General features: G+C 40.2%; 2 protein-coding genes and 1 long non-coding RNA gene across 5 annotated transcripts; 2 read left to right on the forward strand and 1 right to left on the reverse strand.

The window, feature by feature from the left end:
* Window positions 1-99: 99 nt before the first annotated feature.
* On the forward strand, window positions 100-11,053 carry atcayb (ATCAY kinesin light chain interacting caytaxin b). Its single transcript, XM_018677866.2, has 13 exons — window positions 100-1,465; window positions 3,577-3,683; window positions 4,925-4,983; window positions 5,067-5,294; window positions 5,734-5,892; window positions 6,786-6,888; window positions 7,108-7,239; window positions 7,432-7,518; window positions 7,793-7,891; window positions 8,432-8,467; window positions 8,564-8,611; window positions 9,015-9,061; window positions 10,305-11,053. Exons 2-12 carry the CDS (start codon window positions 3,607-3,609, stop codon window positions 9,052-9,054), a joined length of 1,068 nt encoding a protein of 355 aa, XP_018533382.1. The 5' UTR covers window positions 100-1,465; window positions 3,577-3,606; the 3' UTR covers window positions 9,055-9,061; window positions 10,305-11,053.
* LOC108884175 (uncharacterized) lies at window positions 5,133-20,301 on the reverse strand. Its single transcript, XR_007813016.1, has 6 exons — window positions 20,114-20,301; window positions 7,469-7,570; window positions 7,163-7,218; window positions 5,703-5,870; window positions 5,410-5,436; window positions 5,133-5,281 (listed from the first exon to the last, which is right to left on the reverse strand). It is a non-coding gene; the product is annotated as an uncharacterized LOC108884175 (long non-coding RNA).
* LOC108884174 (nicotinamide riboside kinase 2) lies at window positions 13,863-16,567 on the forward strand. Of its 3 annotated transcripts, none has more exons than XM_018677871.2 (8): window positions 13,863-14,031; window positions 14,120-14,210; window positions 15,099-15,147; window positions 15,386-15,563; window positions 15,669-15,740; window positions 15,827-15,933; window positions 16,083-16,168; window positions 16,267-16,567. In XM_018677871.2, the coding sequence occupies exons 1-7, from the start codon at window positions 14,006-14,008 to the stop codon at window positions 16,166-16,168; spliced, it is 609 nt and encodes a 202-aa protein (XP_018533387.1). In that variant the 5' UTR covers window positions 13,863-14,005; the 3' UTR covers window positions 16,267-16,567. The 3 variants fall into 3 exon arrangements, with proteins under 3 accessions (XP_018533387.1, XP_018533386.1, XP_018533388.1); XM_018677870.2 differs by having other exon boundaries at window positions 13,864-14,031; window positions 16,264-16,567; XM_018677872.2 differs by lacking the exons at window positions 13,863-14,031; window positions 15,099-15,147 and having other exon boundaries at window positions 14,114-14,210; window positions 16,264-16,567.
* Window positions 20,302-21,899: the final 1,598 nt, after the last annotated feature.

The following is a 21,899-nucleotide window of genomic DNA, read 5'->3' on the forward strand; positions in this document are numbered from 1 at the left end:
TAAACATGTGTTTAACTTATGTATATTTGTGGTTTATATTATCTCTGCAAAATCCTACATGAGAGTATGGTTCATTAAGGAAACATAACAGAACATTTAAAAATCATTTCACCTTTTTACTATTACTAAAGGGCTGAGAGATCTTCAGATAGTACTCAAACTCATATTATAAAGCTGGGCAAGTCTCTCTTGGAAATAAGATTTAAAAACCCTGACAACTTATTAACTTATTTAGTACAATTAATCATTAAAGCAGTGTTGGTATGTTCTTAGAAACACCTAAAGCTATCTACTCTAAATTCAGCATCTGTCAACTGTACTGAATCTGTGAGAAAACGAATGCTTTTAGTCACAAGTCAGGGCATACTGCAGTATCTCAGTGCTGTGCAAAGTAGCGTTATTAATAGAAAACTGTAAACACACCCGTAATGCATTTTTCTGCCGAGCAGCCAAAGGCGGGAGAAGAATAGAAAAACTGTGGCTGCTCCCACTGGGCATTAAGCGCAATACCAGAGAGATGCCACTCTGTGTTTTCTGACATCCCCCAGAGCTCAGTGCAGCTGTGACGAGAGAGTGGAGTGGGGGGGCTTCACAGTTAGCGAGCACAAGAAAAGGAGGGGAATTCATGTGGAGGAGGAGCTTCATGAAGGGTGAGAGAGCTTAAAAAAGATGGTGAGAAAATGCAAGAGAGAGAGAGAGACTGTTTGTGTGAGTGAAAGAGAGAGAGGGGGAAGATGCTGTTGCCAGGGAACAGCAATGAAGTAGAAACCTCCATCTTTCCCGGCTCGTACGAGGATAAAAACACATCAAATCATGGATGGAAAGTGGGCCGAACATGAGGAGAAGGACAACAGCTGATTCTAATTCCAAACAGCCTTAAGGGAATCAAAAAGAAGGTAGGCAGGTGTGATTACATAACCATCATAACACAGCTCCCGCACGGGTGACATCATCACAGCAGGATTAGAGCCTGGGGTGGGAGCATTAGTGTTGGTGGAGAGAGGAGGAGGAGGAGGGTTGAGGGGGTGGGGGTTCAGCAGACGAGCAGAAGTAAATGGGAGGCGGAGAGACAGAGAGTGATCATCATGAGACAAGCTAAAAGCGCCGGGTGAGGATTATCTTTTGTCCAAAAAGCAGCACGGGATCTGATCGGCAGAGGAGACTGAAAAGATGAGAGCAGGATGGTGTTTGCTGTGTGGTGACCCTGCCTCTCCTAACCGCGCTCCTCTTCACAGGAGGACACGATTTCTCTCTCTCAGCCTCCATTAGCAGCAGCAGGAGGTGTCCAGCAGCAGCCCAGGTCCTGAGCACACGGATGTCCCACCTGCTGATGTAAACAGTGATGACCCTCTGTCCAATCAGGCAGCTCTAAAAAGGGGAGAGGAAGAAAAGAGAGGGCAGCATCTGAAAGCATAACAGGGAAGCTTTCAAAACGGCAAAGAGGAAATCTTCCTAATAACAGTGTGTGAGTACTCTGCCTTCTACATGAGCTGTAATTTTTTTCTGATAACAGCTAGGTAATGTGTTTTTCTGCAGGGCAGCCTGTGCAGATGTGAGGCACAGAGGGCAGTGAAATGATACTTCACGCTGTGTTTCTTTAAGGGGTTGCATGTGTTATCATTTGTCAGTAAAGGAAAGGATGGCAGTCGTGACAAAGCTCATCTCCTCTCACACACACGCCCTCATGCTCTGTAAATTGCAGGCAGACAAGTTGAGGAAGGCTGTACTCTACAAACCATGTAAATTATTTTATAAGACAGAGATTTTTTTTTTTATTCAAGTGGAAGTTCTACTGCTTCACTCAAATGTCAAAGTAGAAGCACTGCGTAGTCTCTGTGTTGAGCATTTTTTCAACAGCTTAATATGAGACAGAATTTTAGTTATTGGGTTTGATAGGCAGAACACAGTGAATGGCTTACGAGATAGTGTTTGGGAAATAAAGGCTGCTCTGCCATCTGGACACAAATCCCCACCAAACGCGTGCTGCTGCTGCTGCTGCTGCTGCTGCAACATTACTTTGTGTCTGTCAATCAGCAGTTGGTGTATGAGCAGCTGAGCCTTGGCAGGAAACATCTGCACTCACAACAAACCACACGCACTGATCTGCTGTTTACGTGTGAATTTTCTGCTTTACTCCCAGTCACACTCCTCTTTATCATTCTTAGTTTGGCACAGAAAATGATCAGTCTGTCTTTAAAAGATTCATTGTGTGTGTGTGTGTGTGTGTGTGTGTGTGTGTGTGTGTGTGTGTGAGGACAGAGAAAGGTGACTCAAAGTGTGATGAGTCTTTTTATAAGAGTGGCAGTAAAGAATTCCCCATCAAGCCCACATCAAACACTACAACTTTCTCATGAGATAATACACTGTAAATACTTCACCACTCTCCTCCATCATTCAGAATCCAATCACAACACAGCAGTACCAACAGCATGTAGCCTGAGGGCCTGTGCCTTTTAGCCCACATTTGCTGTGTTTTTCCATATGTGTCTCACTATAGCACATCAGTGCCATCCCAGTGGACAAATGGACTGTGGTAACGTCTGCTGCAGCATGAACTCATGACAGGGATGCAGGCAGGACACTCCCCCACATGATGTCCACTCTGTGCGTAACTGACCCTGCTACATGACAGCCTGCAGCGACCGACCAGAACACGAGACACTGCAAAGCTGAACGTGAAGCTTTAGATGGAGACGTCTGTCATTTCTGATTTGGTTATGTAAAATATGGAAGTTCAGATCACTATCTGCTTTATGGTGGCACGTATGATTTGCGTACATCACTCTCCAGGGCTGTATGAGCAATGTGATGTTTTATTTTTGGCTCCTGCCTCAGGGATTTAAGGGAAGGAAACCCAGTGGGACTTAGCTTTGCCACATTGTTATGACTGTGACTTCACTTCACTGCAATCATCCATGGAAAAATTATACTTGGGATTTAGAAATTGTGGATTTTTCACTTTTTTCCCCAGTATGCCCCAACCACTTGATCTCACATCTGTTATGTGTGTTATGTGGTGGTCAGAAAAATACAGAAGTTTAAGATTTGGCGAGACTGTTAGTTGGATTCCTCATAATGCCTACTGCATGCTGTGCTGCTGTGACCACCTTACTACAGCTCCTGAAACCTATAAGTCCACTGTTACTTGGCCTATTTAAGGGGTGCTCCAGCAACTGGTGGAGAAACTGGAGGTCAAAAATGAAACAGACAACGAGATACAGAAGAAATCCTGATTTTTGTTGCTAGTGTGGGCCACCTCCAACAACGCTAAATCCTACATTTCCCATAATACAGCGGGATAGTTTCTTTCATTAGATCCTCCCTGCCTGGTAAACACCCACGTCTTTCAAACTCCACACCTTTCATTTGTAACGCAGCCTTTCTGTAAGTAAGTTTGGAGTCTCAAGCCAAAATTCAGATAATCCTGATGAAATCATCAAGGCTGCGCTAAATATGTAAAATGGGTGGGGTGTCCCTTTAAGACAGCTTTATGTACTGCTTCTGCTTGTTTTAACAATGTTTTAGCACCTCGTTCCCTACTGAATGACATTATTTTCATATGTTTGTCATCCTCAGTGAGCTGAAATCTGTCCTCCCTGGCAGAGGATGGGTACAGCAGAAGCCACTTTACGCATGGACAGCATGGAGGTGAAGGACGAGTGGCAGGATGAGGACTTCCCCAGGTATTTCTGTGTGTGAATGAGTGCGAGTAAGGGAGAGTCTGCGTTTGTGTACCCAGTTTGTTCAATTTGCACACAGGCTTTGACAAGCAGGCTCCAGCGATGATGGAAAACCAGTCACGTGTGTTGAGTGCTGAAGGGCAGCAGGTGTGTTCTTTCCGCGATGTGGTCGTTCTGTGTTACATGAACAAAACAGCAGGCAGCACAGAGCCACAAAAAAAGAGAAGTCAAACACATCAGAGTGTCCAGAAATTAAAAAATATTCAGCCGCCTACACTCTTTACTGTCAGGAATCATTTCTGCAGCGGAGGAGATGTGTTGTGAAAAATGAGCAGAGGAAACAGATTATTCATCAAGTGTAATCACATATTTACATACATTGTGTTGCACAGTGTTGTCTACTGTTTGATATCTCTCTGCTCAAAGTCATCTTTGTATTCATCAACTATAACATAAGAATTGTGTAAGCAGATAAAATAAATGGAATAGTAGGATTAAGAAGGGAAAAAATGCTTTTCTTTGATTTTAATCTTAACCATGCATCTCCATTTGTTTATGTATAGTAATGAATATAGTTGCAGACTGTTAAAACATGAGTCCAACAGACAAACACTTAAGAATCCTTTTATACCGCAAATTGTTTTCTCTTCCCCATTGTTTAATGCTCTCTTGAATATCTGGTTCTACGGTCTTTAACTTACCTCGACAAAACTACTGACAGCATAATAATAGCAATTATCCCAGCAGCTCCTTCAGCTAGTCCATACTTGTGGTGTTTTAGGGTGTGTTTGTCTGTGCATGCATGCTTGTGTTAATGTCTGTGTCTTTTTATGTGTGTGTGTGTATGTTTGCAAGAGTGTTATATTTTAAAATCTAATCCTCTAGTCCCCTAGCACTGAGGGTTCAGCTGTCTTATTATAATGTCAGAGGGGAGTTGGTAATTGCTGGTGCTGTTTCCAAGGACACACTGTAGTTAAATCACAATAGAGCCTGTGCAAAAACAAAAGACACACAGCAAAATGATAGAAATGGCTGCTCGTATACTTTATAGTTTATTTTAGTATCTTTTATCCTATCAAATGTTAATGCTCATAACTAGTAATCATGTAGAGACCAAAACAGCCATTAACTTGGTAGAAGGAAAACAACAAGCCAAAGCTATATATGTCGGTTCATTTTTAATTTATACTGTTTCCATCGTCATTGTACTTGTACATGTTATATAATCATGTTTCTCTTTGCAGGCCACTACCAGAAGATGGAGATGTTGATTCTTCATGTGGCCTCACTGACAACAGAAACAGTAAGTGAAATAAACACACAGCATTAAATACAATTATTTTTTACTATACACTGTATCTAAACTTTCCTGCTCTGCTGTTTTAGATCCCCCCACCACCCTGAATGTGGGAGAATCAGCGGCTCAGCGAAAACGTCGCACCTTGGTGGCCCCTGACATGAATCTGTCCCTAGATCAGAGCGAGGGGTCAGTGCTCTCTGACGACTTTCTGGAAACGCCTGATGACCTGGACATCAACGTGGACGACATCGAGACCCCTGATGAGACCGACTCGCTGGAGTTCATTAATAATGGCAATGAGCTGGAGTGGGAAGGTCAGACAGATCAAATGATGTTGAAAAATTTTAGAATGGTCAGTGAGGAAAGCACAGAATTTTTCTAAAGTCAAGAGAATAAGGTTAGAATTTGTTAGGAAGTAAATGATATTACCTGCAGTGTTTTTCTTGTCACAAATTGCTGAATAGAAGAAAAGTGAAAGTGTAATTATCACAACTTTTTATAATTTTCAATACACTAATTTTTTTCACAATGTTTAATATTTCGACATTGTTTAATTGGTTCAATTTTGCTCAGCTAAGAATAGGAATGTTTTTGTAAAAAAGTATCAAAAGTTGTGAATCATGTTGAAGTTTTATAGCAAACAGACATAGAAAGGTCCAACTCCCTGATTCTAACCTGCTTCATACTGATGAGTACAAAAGTAAATTTTAAAACAATCTAACCAGCAGCTTTTTTGTGTCACCTTGAATCCAGATGACACTCCGGTGGCCACCGCCAAACGTCTTCCAGGTGAAAGTGAGGAAGAGAGAGACTCATCAGGTCGTCTGTGGCGAACAGTGATCATCGGTGACCAGGAGCAACGGATTGACATGCAGGTCATCAGACCGTACCTGAGGGTAGTCACACATGGAGGTTAGTTGGAGAGTGTGTGCCTCAGGATTAATCCAAAAGTTGTTAATATTCAGTTTTTATGCAGATGAACTTTGGGCAAGGAGAATAACATTGCTCTCAACCAAACAGCAACCACAGAGAGCTGGGGTGTATGAAACTATATCAGTCAGAGTCTGTATGTGTGTAGGAGTTGTATAGTGACACAAGGTTAGAGTACATAATTTCTTTATAGTTTGTGAATGTGTGTATGTTCTTGATGCACTCTTCAGATGTAGTACTGGGAGATGGAACTGTGAGATTTTCAGTAAGGCAACACTAAAGACATCTATCTCACCAGAGGGAGCCGCTTAATACCGTACTATAATCTGAATTGATAAAAATTCAGGTGAAAAACATTTAATCTGAATGAATGTAAATGAAGAAAGTAGAGCTGTGTGCTGAGCATAGAATATAGACTAAAAGAGCTTTCTGACCAGGTGATTCAGTTGTCCAAACTGTTTTTGTGTTTGCCTATGAACTTTTAAATAGTTTTTGTACCAGTTATTTAATGTGAGTGTTTTCACCAGCATTTTGCTAAACCTCTGAATATTCCTGAAACAGCATTCATAATGTCAGGGGACATTAAAACTGCAAAGCAAACTTAATTTATATGGCACATTTTATACACAAGAGAAACTCGTGCTTTACATTAATAATACATTTTAGCCTAATGGCATTAAGCCCAAACCACCCACTTACAACAAGCACACATAGCTGTTTCAGTTTCCAAAAAGCATTACATACTGAAGTAATACAACAGAAAAAAGAATAGCTGTAAAGAAAATATTTTTGCAGATAGTTTTTTTTTTTTAAAGACCTTCATAGTTTTTAATGCACTGAAATACCGACCAGAATGCGTCTGTCTCCTCTCTCAGGTTATTATGGCGAGGGTTTGAACGCCATTATTGTGTTTGCTGCCTGCTACCTTCCTGACAGCAGCTGTGAGGACTACACATACATCATGGAAAACCTCTTCCTGTAAGATCCATTCTGGTCTCTTAAGGGACTGTTTTACTGCAGCATGGTTTCTTATGTACGGAAGCCCAAAAAAGATCTTCTATATCAAAGTAATGATAAAACTTATATCTTGAAACAAAGTTTCTCTTTTTTTCTCATCATTTTGTGACACACCTATTGCCATCCTCTATGTTGCTGTACAGTCTGAGTCACATCTGAGCTTGTTTGTTCTGTCGTCAGGTATGTTGTGAGCAGCCTGGAGCTTCTGGTGGCAGAGGATTACATGATTATTTACCTGAACGGAGCGACGCCTCGCAGGAAGATGCCTGGCATCAGCTGGCTGAAGAGATGCTACCAGATGATTGACAGGAAGTAAGACAGACAGACACAATCAGAACAATTTAAGCAACAGTGAGGGAAATTAGAATATAGTCAAGAATGCGAAACTGACAGTGTTGTTTAAGCTAAAGATGAAGATAATGTTGATATAAGGTGATTCATGGTTTTTAAATGATTGATGAGAAAGACATCACAAACACTTGAATGTCTGAATGCCTCCTGCAGACTGAGGAAGAATCTAAAGTGTCTCATCATCGCTCACCCAACGTGGTTCATCCGGACTGTCCTGGCCATCTCGAGACCTTTCATCAGGTGAAGATGTGTTTATGATCCATTAGTCTCGAAGGCCCTTCTCTTAACAAATCTAATAAACAAAGAGACGACAGGAGATACATTACAAAGTCATATCACAGTGATACAGTTTTGTGTTTGTACACTTAAGCCATCACAAAACATGAAAGTGTAACTGTTACATAATCACAGAGCGAGAGCTGTGCTACTTGGCCTGGCCTCAATATTAGTGTCTGTAGTTTTCAGACAAGATCAGTTGTGGCAGTAATCGCATGTTGTTTATGTTTTTCTGCAGTGTGAAGTTCATGGATAAAATCCGCTACGTCCAGACCCTGGAGGAACTCAGCCAGATCATCCCCATGGAGCATGTGCAGATCCCTGAGTGTGTGCTGCAGTGAGTACTCTGAGCCACCAAGGGTCACTGTTGAGATAGTACACGTGTCTGTCACAGCTTGTTAAGATTTGCATGCTTACAGTAGTAACACCTTGAAAGAATGTGTTGTACAGTGAACAGTGTTAATGGACAATTTGCTAGTGTTTAGTTTAATGTGTTTGCATGAACAGCAAACAGCTGCAACAGTGGATGATCAATATAGAGTGCAACATGTTGTCACTCTCTAGACCTTTAGTGGAAAACAACAGGCACGACAGTCATATACAGTAGACCAGGATTTCTAAAAACTTAAAGTTTGAGTTGGATTTTATATTGATATTGAAGAAAACTGTAGGTGGCTGTACCTTGGCAGTCAGTAATTTTAGACTCATAACCAGAGGCTATGGAAAGCACTGCAGTGAATACTTAAGCACAATAAACAGAGCAACACTATAACAGCAGAAATTATCTTATCATTTCTGCTGTTTCTACCACTGGTGAGACGTGTGTTGATGTAATGACACATCAGTCAGAGATTTCCGTTCTCTTCTTTTATGTCAGGTACGATGAGGAGAAGATAAGAGCACAAAGGGAAAGGTGAGTAAGAGATTTTCACCTGATTTCATGTCACAGTGCAGGCTCTTTTTCCTGCATGTATGTAGTATTGTAAATATTTGCTTGTCTCACTTACAGACTTGAGCAAGACCAGCAGCAAACCAACTCAACGCTGCCAAAAGAGAGGTGACCTCATTTTGCAGCACATTCAGTCCAGTGCCATTTTTTGATTAAATAAAACATTGCACTACAGCAGCTCATGTGGAAAATGTTGAGACATGTTTCTTTTATTTAAAACTGGTGATGACTGCTAGAAGTCTGAAACCATTTAACTCTCTTTTACAGTTATTTCACATCATCAGTTAAGATACTAAAATAAGGCAGCTCTCTCCATTAGTATCAAAAATGTGATGTAAATGACTGAATAGAAAATTAATGAGTGCATTACTACTTCTTCTCTTTAACTTGAGTGTGTGTGCAGCCACATAGATACACTTTGGCATCAGAAAACACAGCCTAATATGGGCTAGATGACCAAGCAAAATATTAACATTTACTTATGGTTTAACTCTAATCTATCACTTCCCAGGCCAAAGTCAATGATAGCAGAGGTTGGCCGTGACATCTGACATTAAGGTAAGGGTTCTCATTAACTTAAATACCTCTCCATAAGCTTCACCTAGACTGGTTTGTAATGTCAGTCCACTGTAACTAATCTCTGACATACATGAAAATGTTCTCTTCTGCGCACACACGCATGCTTACGTGCGCCAAAAGGACACGATACAGTAAATCACAGAAATTCTGGATGGTGGCCCCTCTGGAGTGTTGTGTCACTGACTAAAGGTCCAAAGGGTCAGTTCTCAGTTCAGGGGCACCAAGATCCAATTTACAGTATCATAACGAGTCCAACAGAGAGAACGGGAGGATGACTCAGATGTAGTGAAGTGCATGTACAGTGAAAAAAGAAATAATATCTGCGGTTTTAGAGTTTGAATCCAACTCAAAGTATGTCTGTATTCATGAGTTGTCAAGCCTCAGAAGAAAACTGGAGAGCACGACTGTTTCTTCAGTCATAATCAGTTATATGTTTTCATCTGATGATGCAAATTGCATCAAGATGTTGGTCGTTGCACATAAATAAAAAGTAATAATGACTCTGGAACTGAGCTCTGGACCAAAGGCTGCGGCATAAAATATACTGCTGTGTGATTAATATTAATCATCAGGTCCAGCTCATTTTCACTTTTGCCAAGTCATGTTTCAGTTCTTTAAATTCAGACTGCATATAAGTCCGAGAAATGTTAGCTGATCCTCCAACATCATATTCCCTCCGTACCCCATGTTATGTAAAGCACAGCTGCTCATCTCTTTAAGCCCGCCTGCTCACAACCAATCAATTCTATTTTTAATGGGCTGTACAACCAAGGTCTGGCAAATTGATCTGTGCCGCACAGCCTGTTCTGAAATCAGGGGGAAATACCCACCGCAGCAGGTTGGGGTGGGTTAGGGTGGGTTATTTTAGAAACTTTTCCCCCCCTCTGCACTGCCCTGTGCTGCTGACCGTTCCTATCAACCTCCATATATCAAAAGAGCTATCAGGCATAGGACTGGCCAACATCCCAGGAATGGACACAGGGCCCTTCTCCTAACCAAATGCCAGGAGGGGAAGCAGGAGAAAAATAAATAGGCAAACCTGATATGTATCATGTTGGATTTAGTTTAGATTTAGTGCATGCCTACTGACACACTGCCAAATTTAAGGATTATATTAGAAATGTTATATGTGTGAAGAAGCACAAACATCAGTTGATATCTTCCAAGCTGTCAGGGTAAAGGTGGCAGAGAAAGAGTTAAACTCCCTTTATTTGCATTACAGAGTTTTAAATGGAAGAACCAATGGAGAACATTCATTCATTACAACAGGAGCCATCACCACATGCTATGTTGCACAGGATTAAATCTCCTGACTGGATCCATTAGCTGCAAGACAATCATTTCTCAAAAACATTATTTCCAGCAACATGAATGCTTCTGACTTAAAGTTAATTTACACCAAAGCATTACATGATTTAGCTAAATCAAAATGTTTCTGCTCCCTGCATGTCAAGTTGAGCTTTATCTACAGCATGACTTCAGCTATATAAATAAAAAATTAAGGACAATGAACTTTCAAACATCTTCTGACAGAGCTGGGAACGTCATGTAAATACTTGTATATATATTTTTGAAAGAGGTGTTTGCACTGGTATTTGATTTTTGATATGAATGGCATGGGTATTGTCTAATTTCATGGCTGTTTACTGAAAAATAATGTGCAATGATATTGTTCTTAAACCTATAGTAGATGTTACCGATGCAAACATGTGTTACAGTTTTTCAGAGTTTGATATGCAGGTGGCATGCTCGTTCATATCCTTCCTGTCTCTTACATGTTTTTGTTCATTTTTAAATGATCTGCCATCATATTTTAAAAGATACTTTTACAGGACAGAAAAACATACATTGTTACAGATGAAATTAAATATATTTAAAGAGAGAGTCAAATTAATTGCTATAAGTGTTATTTATGAAAATGTGCCATTTACTGTTTGTAAAAAAATAAATTAATTAATGGATGAATGAAAAGCTTCGAAAATATCATGATTAATCGCCTCTTGTATCCAGCTTTGACTTCTCATACAAATACCAGAACAGCCTAGCCCATTATATTACAGCTTATACATTCATCTTTTTTTACTGCTTCTAACTAAAGTTTGGCCCAGAATGTTTTTGACCTGTCTTGGTGAGTTATTAAAGGATGTAATTATGATTTATGACTGTTGGCCAAGTCAGTTGATGTTCTTTGTGTCACCTGACAGTCCCATGCTGTTTTTCATAGAGGTCACTTGGACTGAATACTCTTGAAGTGACCCTTTATTTTTATATGCAAGGCTACTGTGATCAGAGAGTATTAGGACGATATGTAACTCATAATAAGTTGTAAATCTTGCTGCTATCTGTCAGCTCCTAAAGAGATTTTTGACTTTGTTCTGCATGTTCCTTGCCTTTTTTACCTTTAACTTTTGAAGGTTTGTTATACAAAATCAGTCTGACCAATTACTGATTAATCGGTTTAGCCATGGAAAAGAGAACAAGGTTTGGTTTTATTAAATATAATTACTTCTTATGCCTCTTGGCCTATGATAATTCAGCAAAAATAATGAAATGGAAATAGGTCTGTCTGGTGAATATGGGGTTGTAGCAAATGTGCATGTTAACTTTATCAATAAGAGCAAAATGAAAGCATTGATACCACTCAAGTGCTAGGAGGCCATTAGTTTATCTTAACAGACTGGAAGCAGGGCGAAACATCTAGCCTGGCTCTCTCCGGAGTTCAGAAAAAGACCTAGCAACACCACTGAGGCTGGAGTAAGGAATGGGGTAAGTATTTCTTGTTGAACAACTGTTGGATGCAGTGACTGTTCTGAGGTAGTCACATAAATCTCTCTAAAACCACAAATGAGCTGTTTTACATTTCTTTTTGTGTACTTTTTTTAATAAGTGAGTTTTTGGCAGAACCCAGCTAGCTGTTTTTCCTCTGCCTCCAGTATGTCTTATGCTAAGCTAAGCTAAGCTCCTGGCTCTAGCCACCATACCTCCTGCACAAACATGAAAGTGCTCATCTAAATCTCTGCAAGTGTATTTCTCATAGATGTCAAACTGTTGTTGCGTTTACAGTACAAGAGGTTAGAGGAATATTCTCTGAACAACGCCTCTTCTTCAGGACAGTCTGGACAGTGCGACACTATCGGAAAGTGATGAGACGGGCCAGCCGGGCCAAGCTAGCTGGTTAGCATACTGACTTCAGTTGAAAAAAAGAAGTGATAGGACTAGAAGCTGAACATTGCTGTTGCTTTCTATCACTGGAGACAGATCTTGGCAAGAGAAGGAATGAAGTTTGATTATGACTTCTCTTCCAGACTGGTAAGTAAACAACTTATTTTATGCTAACGCTGGCTATGTAGCCATAGCAAAATCTTAAAAATAGCTCCTAGAAATCTGGAAATTTTACACTATCTCTGTGGGTTAGCATATGGGCATAATATTTAATGTTACTGTCAAGTTTAAAATGAAACATTTATTATATATAATATATCATTTATATCTTTATATAAAGATTTGTCCTTCTTGTGGGTCTAAGAAGGAAAAAGTATGTGCACCACATGCCTCACATGGTGGACCACATGGTTTTGTGTCCTATAGTATGTCTGAGCATATGTAGGACAGTTTTGTAATCACAAATTCTTGTATAACATTCTCTGTTTACCAACATCAGTCTACTACAACACATCAAAACTGCCAATCACTTTGATATAAGAGGGAAAAATATTATTGTCACACAGAGTCAACTGGCATCACTCTCTTATTGAGATTGGCAGTGAAACGTGAGACCATGTGCTCCGATACCTGGGACTCAAAGTTCACCTCCTTACTACTTATATACCTAGAATTAGAGAGATAAGAGCGGCAGTAAAATACTTTGTTCAAATACATTACAAACAATGTGAATACAAGGTTAGACTGCACACGTCCGGAGGTGTGTGCGTGATAAACAGGGCCAATAAGCGGTTCAAAGAAATAGACTTGTTCTATCAGACCTCTAGCTGTGATTCGAGACACTGTGGCCACATGGCTGGTGGCCATGTATTCCAGCTGGTTGCATCAGAAATATGCGTGACGCAGCAGGCCGACACACAACGGCCAACTAAATATAGTGCTTCTGGTTTTCACCCAACCATCCCAGAGCTGTCTAAGCATGGAAAATTTCCTTCTAAAAACCCAAATAATGAGGTTTGTCTTTGTTCTGCAATACAGATGTCTCAGTAACACAATGTGATTTGTATACTCTGGCATGTATTACAGTAAATTTTCATGACTGTACTGTTAATAGGCCTTGCTTCCTCTCAATATGATGCCCTTTCTAGGACAAAATCTCCCTGAAGATAAATGGCAACTGCACTGATATCACAAGTCTAAAAGATTTTTGAGGTCAAACTGATCTCAAATTAATCAGATTTTACAGATTTTAGAGGCTCTAAACTATCAGTATCACCAGTCTATAGCTGCTTACTATCTGACACACCACACTTGTTCCAAAGAGAATTAATTTTCTGTTTCACAGCTTAGCTTTCACTGTTATCGTCTAAGAACTCTGTTGGGCATGGGATTTGTCATGCATTTTGTTGGCTCGCGTTCACACTGACCCCCGACAGCAGGTGGAAAATTAGGGATCTACTTTCATGCAAATGTGAGGCTAGCTCTGTGATTGGTGCTGTCAGGCTGTAAATTGACAGCTTACTGGCTGCAGGACAAAAAGGGGGCTGATTGGTTTAAGAGGCTGTGACGCTGCAGCTGAATCCTTTATATGCCTGGCAAGGAGATTGTCTATCAATGAAGTAGTAAAAGGGGGGGACATCTGTAGCGGAGAAGGACAGGGGAGAGAGGAAGGTTTTTAGAGCAGAGAGTGTTTGCTTTGGCTGGGTTCCCTTCTTTTATTTACTGAATTCCAGAGGTGACCAATACACAAAAGAGCTGAAAATGAAGTTCATCATTGGCATTGGAGGGTGAGTCTCTTTTAATTCATTTACCTACTTGTCTATTAATGAAAAGTTCTAACTCACATGTATGGCATAAAATTCATCCTAATTTCAGGGTGACCAACGGTGGGAAGACCACCCTGACAAATAGACTGCTAAAGACATTACCTAACTGTTGTGTTGTGCATCAGGATGACTTTTTCAAGGTAAGATAAATTCAAGTAATCATTCTTCCGAGCTTAAAGTCACTATATATTAAGTGTAAAGCTACAGTAACTATTTTATTGTATTCATCTTGAGTTAATTAAAGTATTAATATTTGATATATTTCATTTGCTACATTTAAATTGCCCTTGAGGACATTTTGTGCTCAGTGATAATCCGCCAGTCTGACCTGCAGATGTCCTGTCATCGCAGTAGCCTAGTAATACATCTGGCTGATTGTCTCCTGGACAGCCAATGAAAGGGCTGAGCGTCCCCACTTAAAGTGAGATGTTTTTCAGTCATGTTGCAAATTCTGCAACCAACCTTTAGTTGCATGAACATTAACCTCATTTGGCTTAAAAGAAGCCAGAAGACTTTTTTATTTCTACCACAACCATCTCTTCGTGCTGCATTCAGGGATGGTCGACAACTCATCAACACCAGTGACTTTTCACCTGATATCAGATGGTCTATCTCTATAGCAAGACGACAAAGGTTTCGACTAGGGCCGCACAATTGGGAAAAAAAACTGCATATTTTTCGTATAAGTGGAGTTTGAGACAGTTTCCGAAACAGTTTAATCCCTAAGAAAATCCTTCCATTTCATCAAAGCAAGACAGCAGCAAACATTACCACCCTCCTGCAAAGTTTTCAAATGTTTTAAAAGACATTACTACCAGAAAGCTGTGTCCTAAGCTATTGCAGCCAAAGTTTCGCAAGCGCAACATTGGAAAAAGTGTTTTAACCGCTCAAAAAAAAAATAAAAAATAAAAATGTCACCGTGCGCTACTTTTGGTGGAGACGAGTCCTTGACTTGTCCTGTCCAGGTGTGATCAGCTCCGACTGGTTACTAGGTTGCAGCAATGTTTTATTGGTGACTGTTATTTCAGAAACCCGATCAAATAGAAGTCGGGGAGGACGGCTTTAGACAGTGGGATGGTAAGAATGGATTTCGCGTAGGAAAACCATGCAGTAATGTACTTTTTCTTTCCTGCACATTTCTTTAGTTTGGTAACCAATCAATCCTAAACTTTTGTCATATTCTGTCATCTATTCTGTGAATGCTACAGACATTCACTAACCGTGACTAATGTGTGTTAAAGCACATTGGTGGGGAGTGTTGGTTGCATGTGTGGTGAAGCCCGCTCTTCTCTCCTCTCTCCTTGTTCTGTATCAGTGATCACTGCCCTGGACATGGAGGCTATGGTCAACACTGTCAAAGGCTGGCAGGAGAACCCGGTCAAGTTCGCCCGCTCGCACGGCGTCAGCCTGTCACCTGAAGCCGAGGAATCCGACTCAGAGGAGAAGGGAATCCATATTCTCATCGTCGAGGGGTTCCTCATCTACAACTACAAGTGGGTTACTTGTATCTCACTCGTTTGTCTCCCCAAGCTCTAAAATTTAACCTACAGGCCTTTTGACCTCTGAAGCTTTTCACTAATCTGAGCTCCTCTCCACAGGCCTCTCATTGACGTCTATGACAAATGTTTCTACATTTCCATTCCTTATGAGGAGTGCAAAAGGAGGAGAAGGTAACAAGCTCTTAGAGTGACTTTGACAGGTACCACTGAACTGTTAGACACAGTAGTACAGGCTCTAATGGATTATGTCTCCGCAGTACAAGGACATACACAGTCCCTGACCCCCCTGGCCTGTTCGACGGCCACGTCTGGCCCATGTACTTGAAACACAGGAAAGAGATGGACAACAACTGCAGTAGAATAGGTTTGTAAAGTCAGTTATTCAACTCTAGAATTAAATATCATTGTCTCTATTAATCCATCCCCCTGTCCACATCTTTAATGTCAAAATACATTAACATATTCAAAGCCAAAGACTTAACTGCTAACTGTTTTTGTCTTCTTTCTGAACAGAGTATCTCAATGGGATGACATCAAAGGACGAGATCTACAACAAAGTGTACGAAAGTGTTCAAAACTCCCTGCTAAATAACTTATAGGTAAGTGGAAACCTGAAATTATTTAGCTGTGAGGGATGAGTAATAACTGTTTTCTTCAGTGTGAGTAACTTCTCTCCTCTCCTCTTTCCCTGCAGCAGGACGGGGACAACAGCGGACTTGTGTATAGACTTGTAAATATAATTTTGAGTGAATGAGTAACACCAGCTCTGTACTTCTAGCCTGATTTGTAAATAGTTAATCATGTAACTTATTAAGAACTAATGGCAGAAGTGTTGTTTTTTGTATGATCCTGTGTAACTTTTTTTCTAAAAGATAAGCCACCTCTGGACTGCCCAGTGTTTAACATCAGGGATAAATCTGAACTCTGATCTTGTTGTATTGTACATCAAAGTAAAACGTCCACTTGTGTTTCACCACTTAAAGAAATGACTGAATCTACTCTATGGCTCCTGTTTTTCTTTCTAACTCACTTCATGCTCACCACAGAGTCAAACCTCATGTTTTACAGCATTTTGTTTACAATGAGGATGACTCATAACATCCTGCAGCTCTTGAATCTTATCATTAAGATTAGATTTAGAGCTACAATAAAAGCGTATGCCAAACTGTGATAAGAGAGACTGTTTTCCTGTGAAATATAATAGATGAACTATTGTAGTTTACAGGAAGGAAAAAGAAAAATCACAGCTAGAAGTGATAAGAATTAACTGCCACTCAGTTGTTAGTTTATACATTATGAAAGACAGATTCATGTTCGAGCATTTATAACTTTGAAGAAAAAGAAAAACAGCATTTTTTGGTATTGTGTATCAAAACATCCTGAGGAAGGCAAGTGTGACTAAACTCTATTGGCTTAATTTTCTCGTCACTTCACTTCGATCATCCACAGACGACATCAGTGTCGTGCTCAAAGGCAGGTCAGAGTCATGGGCCTGAATCTGCTCAGAACGCATCCATTAACATCAGATGTACCTTTCTTTCTGCTGTTCTTAATCAATGGTAGGAGTATTTGGGTCTTTGAAGTAAACAGCAGTACAACTCTGCAAAAATACATAATTATCAACATAAATATAAAAAGTTAAAAGTAGTCACTCTGTAGTTAAATGTTCCCTATGACATTATTATGTATGACGGTATTAGTATTGTTAATACTGATGCACAGTATGTGAGCAGCATTTCTCTGTTCTCTGTAGCTAGTGGAGCTAGTTTTAACAGCTTTTGCTAGTTTAGCTACTTTAGTCTCTACAAACAAGATAAATCTGAGGGGTTGAGACATGATTGATGGGAGAGAAAAAAGTTCTGCTAGAGATATATATGTTCATTTTTTTGGTCTTGTCTCCAATCTTTGAACATTTTTGCTGAATATTGGATAATTTGACTTCTTTGAATGTCAAAACAAGAAGTTAATGGGGGGAGATTTGTCTTTGGTGGAAATGGTAACAAATCACAGATATTTAAAAAAAAATGCAACAAGCTCCAACTAGACACTGACAAACCAAAAAGGTTGGGAACCACTGACTTTATGTTTAACAGTATGTTGCATTTTAGAAGCTTAACATCTGTTTTCTTAATGTAAACTCTTAATCTGAAAGTAGCTATATCTGTCAGATAATTGTACAAGTACCTCAAAATTGTACCATAGTAGCCCAGCAAATGTACTTAATTACGTTCCACCACTGATTGACTCTTCAGTCCTTTTAGAAGTCACCCATGCTGCTCTACACTCAACACCAACGCTATCGGCACATAAATGAGGGGAAACATGGAGCCGTAAATTTTCACTTTTATTGATATATCAAGATCAGAAACCCAGTGAATTATGCTGTAACCATGACCCATAGAACAAATGACTTGTGTCAGACCGACATTGATGACTAAGACATCAAAGGATTATAGGACATGCTGCCTATCGGTAACTCCTCACTGTCATGCAGACATTTTCTGAATCTCTCCCTCTGATAGCAGAAACCTTCACACTGTACATTACTCTCACATGAGACCAGCCAGCTCTGTCTCAGGACCTGGCAGAGCTACAGAGGGTGTGTGTTCAGGGGGGTGGGAGTGGGGGAGTTGGGGTCTTGTGATGCGTTTCTGGGAGTCTTTACATGCCAACAGTTGGCCTGGAGCAGAGGGTGGCTGGTCTGTCAGTTTATATTTAGGCTAAGTGCCTGGGGTGTCAGGGGGATATATTTAACATATGCACACACCCACACCCACTTGACGCTCCACAGCCTGTTCTGACTCAGGGGGCCAGTCCGTACACGCCACCACCATCAGCACCACCGGGCGGGTAAGGTGAGAACCTTGTGGGGTGGCATGTGCTCCAACGTCACCGGCGGCTATGGCAACCCCCAAAAGTAAAGCTGGGGTATATCCATATTTGGGTGGAGAGGCAGGGACACAGGAGATGAGTGGCTGTCACATGCTGTTCAGACCCCCACCACCACCCTCCTGCCTGTATGAGTGAGTGAGGACCCCTGAGGCATGTGAACAGTTGTGGCTGCCTCACTGAGGCAAAAATATGCGAACAAGTGGATTCATTTTTGTGCAACACTTGACTTTAACTCCCCCTAAATAATTAATAACATACTATAATGTCGCTACACAGAGCTGCTGGGACATTTTAAATGTTTATCTAATGTACAGCATTTATCAGCAATGATTACTTCTCTTTTGAAGACATATTTTATATTGTTACACCTGAGTGTATATTGTCATTTATTTGTTTGTTGTTTATACAGCAGCCTCCACTCATGAGTGTCCACAGGAGGAGTTAACAAAAACTTGTTGCCTCCTGCTTGTTACTACATTAAAGTGTGTTATATATTCATTTACTGTATATTAATAGGAAGAGTTAAAGTTAAGTGTTGTCCCTCTATAAAAACTGGACGGTTTGGCCTTGTGTTTCTCATTGTTTCAGTGTTAAAAAGCCACTTTATATTACATTCTTTTTGTCTCATATGGTGGTAAAGTAATGTCTCACTATTTCATTAAAAAAATCTGCACATTGGTACAAATTCCTCTTAAAAGTAGAGGTTCATACCATTGACTGAGGAGTAAGACACACAGATTAACTAACAAAAACCAGAGCTAAGTATCATATATAACGTGTTAGGAACTACGACCAGTTTTGAAACTGCTAATTATAGTCCAACACAGACAAAAAGCAAACAAAGCTGCATTAAATTACATAGTAGGACAAATTAAATCTAAATTAATTTAAGCTAAATGAACCCCTGGATTAATCAGATTTACATGTTATGGGGTTAAAGTTTGGTTTGGTAAAGGATTGGTACATTAGTAACGTAATAAGGGGTCAACAGGCTGCACCTGTAGTGGTGACAGCAGGCTGGGTCTTCCTGTAACACGATACAAGATTGTGAATGTGTCGGTCTCGTCTCACAATCGTTACACCCCTACTGATGTTCATTTTTATGGTGACTGATAAACAAATACAGTAGTAATTTATTTGAAGACTTGTAATAGTAAAAACAGCGAAGAAAGGAATTTAAAAAAAGTTTTGATAAAGAATGGGCCAGGTAATGTGAAGGAAGGCCATATACATATACAGTATATACATACAGTATCGGAGGATCACACATTAAGAGCTCTCAACGCCAAATTGTCACGTGTAGACGGAGAAAAACATGAAGATAGACACGGCGACATGTTGCTCAAAGCTGAAACGTGAGGAGAGCTGACCAGCCTGACTTTGGCAAAGGTTAATCAAAGATAAGCAAGACATGTGTCACAAGAAACCTGATGATCTGCAGTCCTGCAGCTGTCAAACCACCTATAACTTCTTCATTCATCAGACATTTCTATTTTAATTCAGGTTCCACTGCAAAAAAAATCTACAGAGTTTTATTTAAGAATTTACAACTGTTGCTTTCAAGAGGAACTAAATATCCACATAAACTGGAGATTTACCCACAACAGAGGTCAATAATTTTCATTTGTGAAACATTTTTTTCAGCATCTCACCTGTATTGTCTCCCCATGATCTGTGGTAAACCTTCTGGATCTATCATTATACTCCTCAGACTGGCAGTGTGAGGCCTCAGGGGGGAAGACAACAGGTGTATTCCTTGTAGGGGGAAGCTTTTCTTGTAGTAAAACCATTTTAAGACCATCATCTTCGTTAAATCTCACAAGAAGCAAAGCCTGGATACCTAGATTCATGGGATAAGATATATTCAAAGCGTAAAAGAATTAGTCTTTCACACGGGGAAAGAGCTGCTGCTGCTGTAGGTGTACCATGAAAACAACCAGAAACTGTTTATTTTATTTCCAAGCAGTATTAATTTACAGTAAAGATTAGTTTTTTTGTGGCAACATTTTGTTGTGATTTGTTTACTTTCAGGTCAGACACACAAGAAAGACTCAATTCAACGTTAATACTTACTGGCTAAATTTTGTGGGTTACATGTCCTGCTGGGGAAGTCTTGTGCCAAACCAGTGCCGAGGATCTGTGGCTCTTATAAATCTGGTCTGGAGCAGGGGCGGGGTGGGGCGAGGCGAGGCGGCGCTGGACTTTGGACAGGGGGGAAGGTTTCTTTAGCTAAGAATAGAAAAGCGCACAAGCTCACCATCATGATGCCCTATTTGGCGGAGGAAACACACACCACGATACTTCATCTGAGAGGTGACAAATACTTATCTAACTGCCTGTGGATCAGGGTGTGTGTCTCATCCTATTTGTGACCCATAATCAAGCAGCAGAACAGGTCCCTTACCTGGAAAAATGTCATCGTCATACTAATAAACTTAAGCCTTCAGTTAATATCTATGTTTAAACCTGAGCCACACTGTGAAATTTTCCACAGGCGGCACATAATCACTATCTATGAACCATCTTGCCCTCCTGTCTTGTATTTATGTGTCTTCTTTTAAAAAGCTGTTTGTTCTTTTAATTTCCACTTTATTCTTTTATTCTGCTCTAGCTGTAACTACTACTTACTTTGAGTATAAAGTATGATGCATTGTTCAGTGGTGAAAATCTTCTAATTAGGTCATTTTAGTGTGTAGTTAAATCCTTAAGGTCTTATTTTCTCTTATTAAGTGAAAAAACATGACAGTACAGTAAGAATACTCGACCTGCTTTTGATACAGATCCATCAAATATTTTCATATTTTCTAAGTTTCATTTTTCATTCATCATTCTTGTGCAGCAACCTGCCTCATTCTTTCTTGTTTCAGTCTACAAACTCACTGCAGCATTAAAGTGATGTAAAATAGACACTGAACGACCCCTTGTTTATGGTGGTGATTGAGCTCCCGTTTCCCTTCATCATCTTTGAGGTGTTTCCACACCTTGATTGGAGTCCAGCCGTGGTTAATTCAGTTGATTGGACATGATTTGGAAAGGCACACACCTGTCTATATAAGGTCTTACAGCCAAAAAACAAGTCATGAGGTCAGAGGAACTGCCTGCAGCGCTTGGAGACAGGATTGTGTTGAGGCACAGATTGGGGGAAGGCAACAAAAACTTTCTGCTGCATTGAAGGAACACAGTGGCCTCCATAATTCTTAAATGGAAGAGGTTTGGAACAACCAGAGCTCTTCTTAGAGCTGGCCCTCTGGCCAAACTGAGCAAGCTGGGGAGAAGAGCCTGCGTAAGAGAGGTGACCAAGAATCTGATGTTTCCTCTGGCTGAGCTCCAAAGATCCTGTGTGGAGATAAGAGAAACTCCACACCAGGGGGATGAAAAGCAGAGCCAACAAAAAAGGCAGAATACAATTTAAAACAAAACATTAAAAAAAGGCTGGTT

The sequence above is a fragment of the Lates calcarifer genome, linkage group LG4 (genome assembly GCF_001640805.2).
Source record: "Lates calcarifer isolate ASB-BC8 linkage group LG4, TLL_Latcal_v3, whole genome shotgun sequence".
NCBI lineage: Eukaryota > Metazoa > Chordata > Actinopteri > Centropomidae > Lates > Lates calcarifer.

What these genes read in the sequence shown, in the direction of transcription:
- LOC108884174 (XM_018677871.2), top strand. Translation starts at nt 14,006, where the DNA reads ATGAAGTTCATCATTGGCATTGGAGG. An exon ending in TTCATCATTGGCATTGGAGG is followed by an intron (nt 14,032 to 14,119) that starts GTGAGTCTCTTT and finishes TCCTAATTTCAG; the next exon opens with GGTGACCAACGGTGGGAAGA. An exon ending in CGGCTTTAGACAGTGGGATG is followed by an intron (nt 15,148 to 15,385) that starts GTAAGAATGGAT and finishes GTTCTGTATCAG; the next exon opens with TGATCACTGCCCTGGACATG.
- atcayb (XM_018677866.2), top strand. Translation starts at nt 3,607, where the DNA reads ATGGGTACAGCAGAAGCCACTTTACGCATGGACAGCATGGAGGTGAAG. An exon ending in CAGGATGAGGACTTCCCCAG is followed by an intron (nt 3,684 to 4,924) that starts GTATTTCTGTGT and finishes TTCTCTTTGCAG; the next exon opens with GCCACTACCAGAAGATGGAG. An exon ending in ATCATGGAAAACCTCTTCCT is followed by an intron (nt 6,889 to 7,107) that starts GTAAGATCCATT and finishes TTCTGTCGTCAG; the next exon opens with GTATGTTGTGAGCAGCCTGG.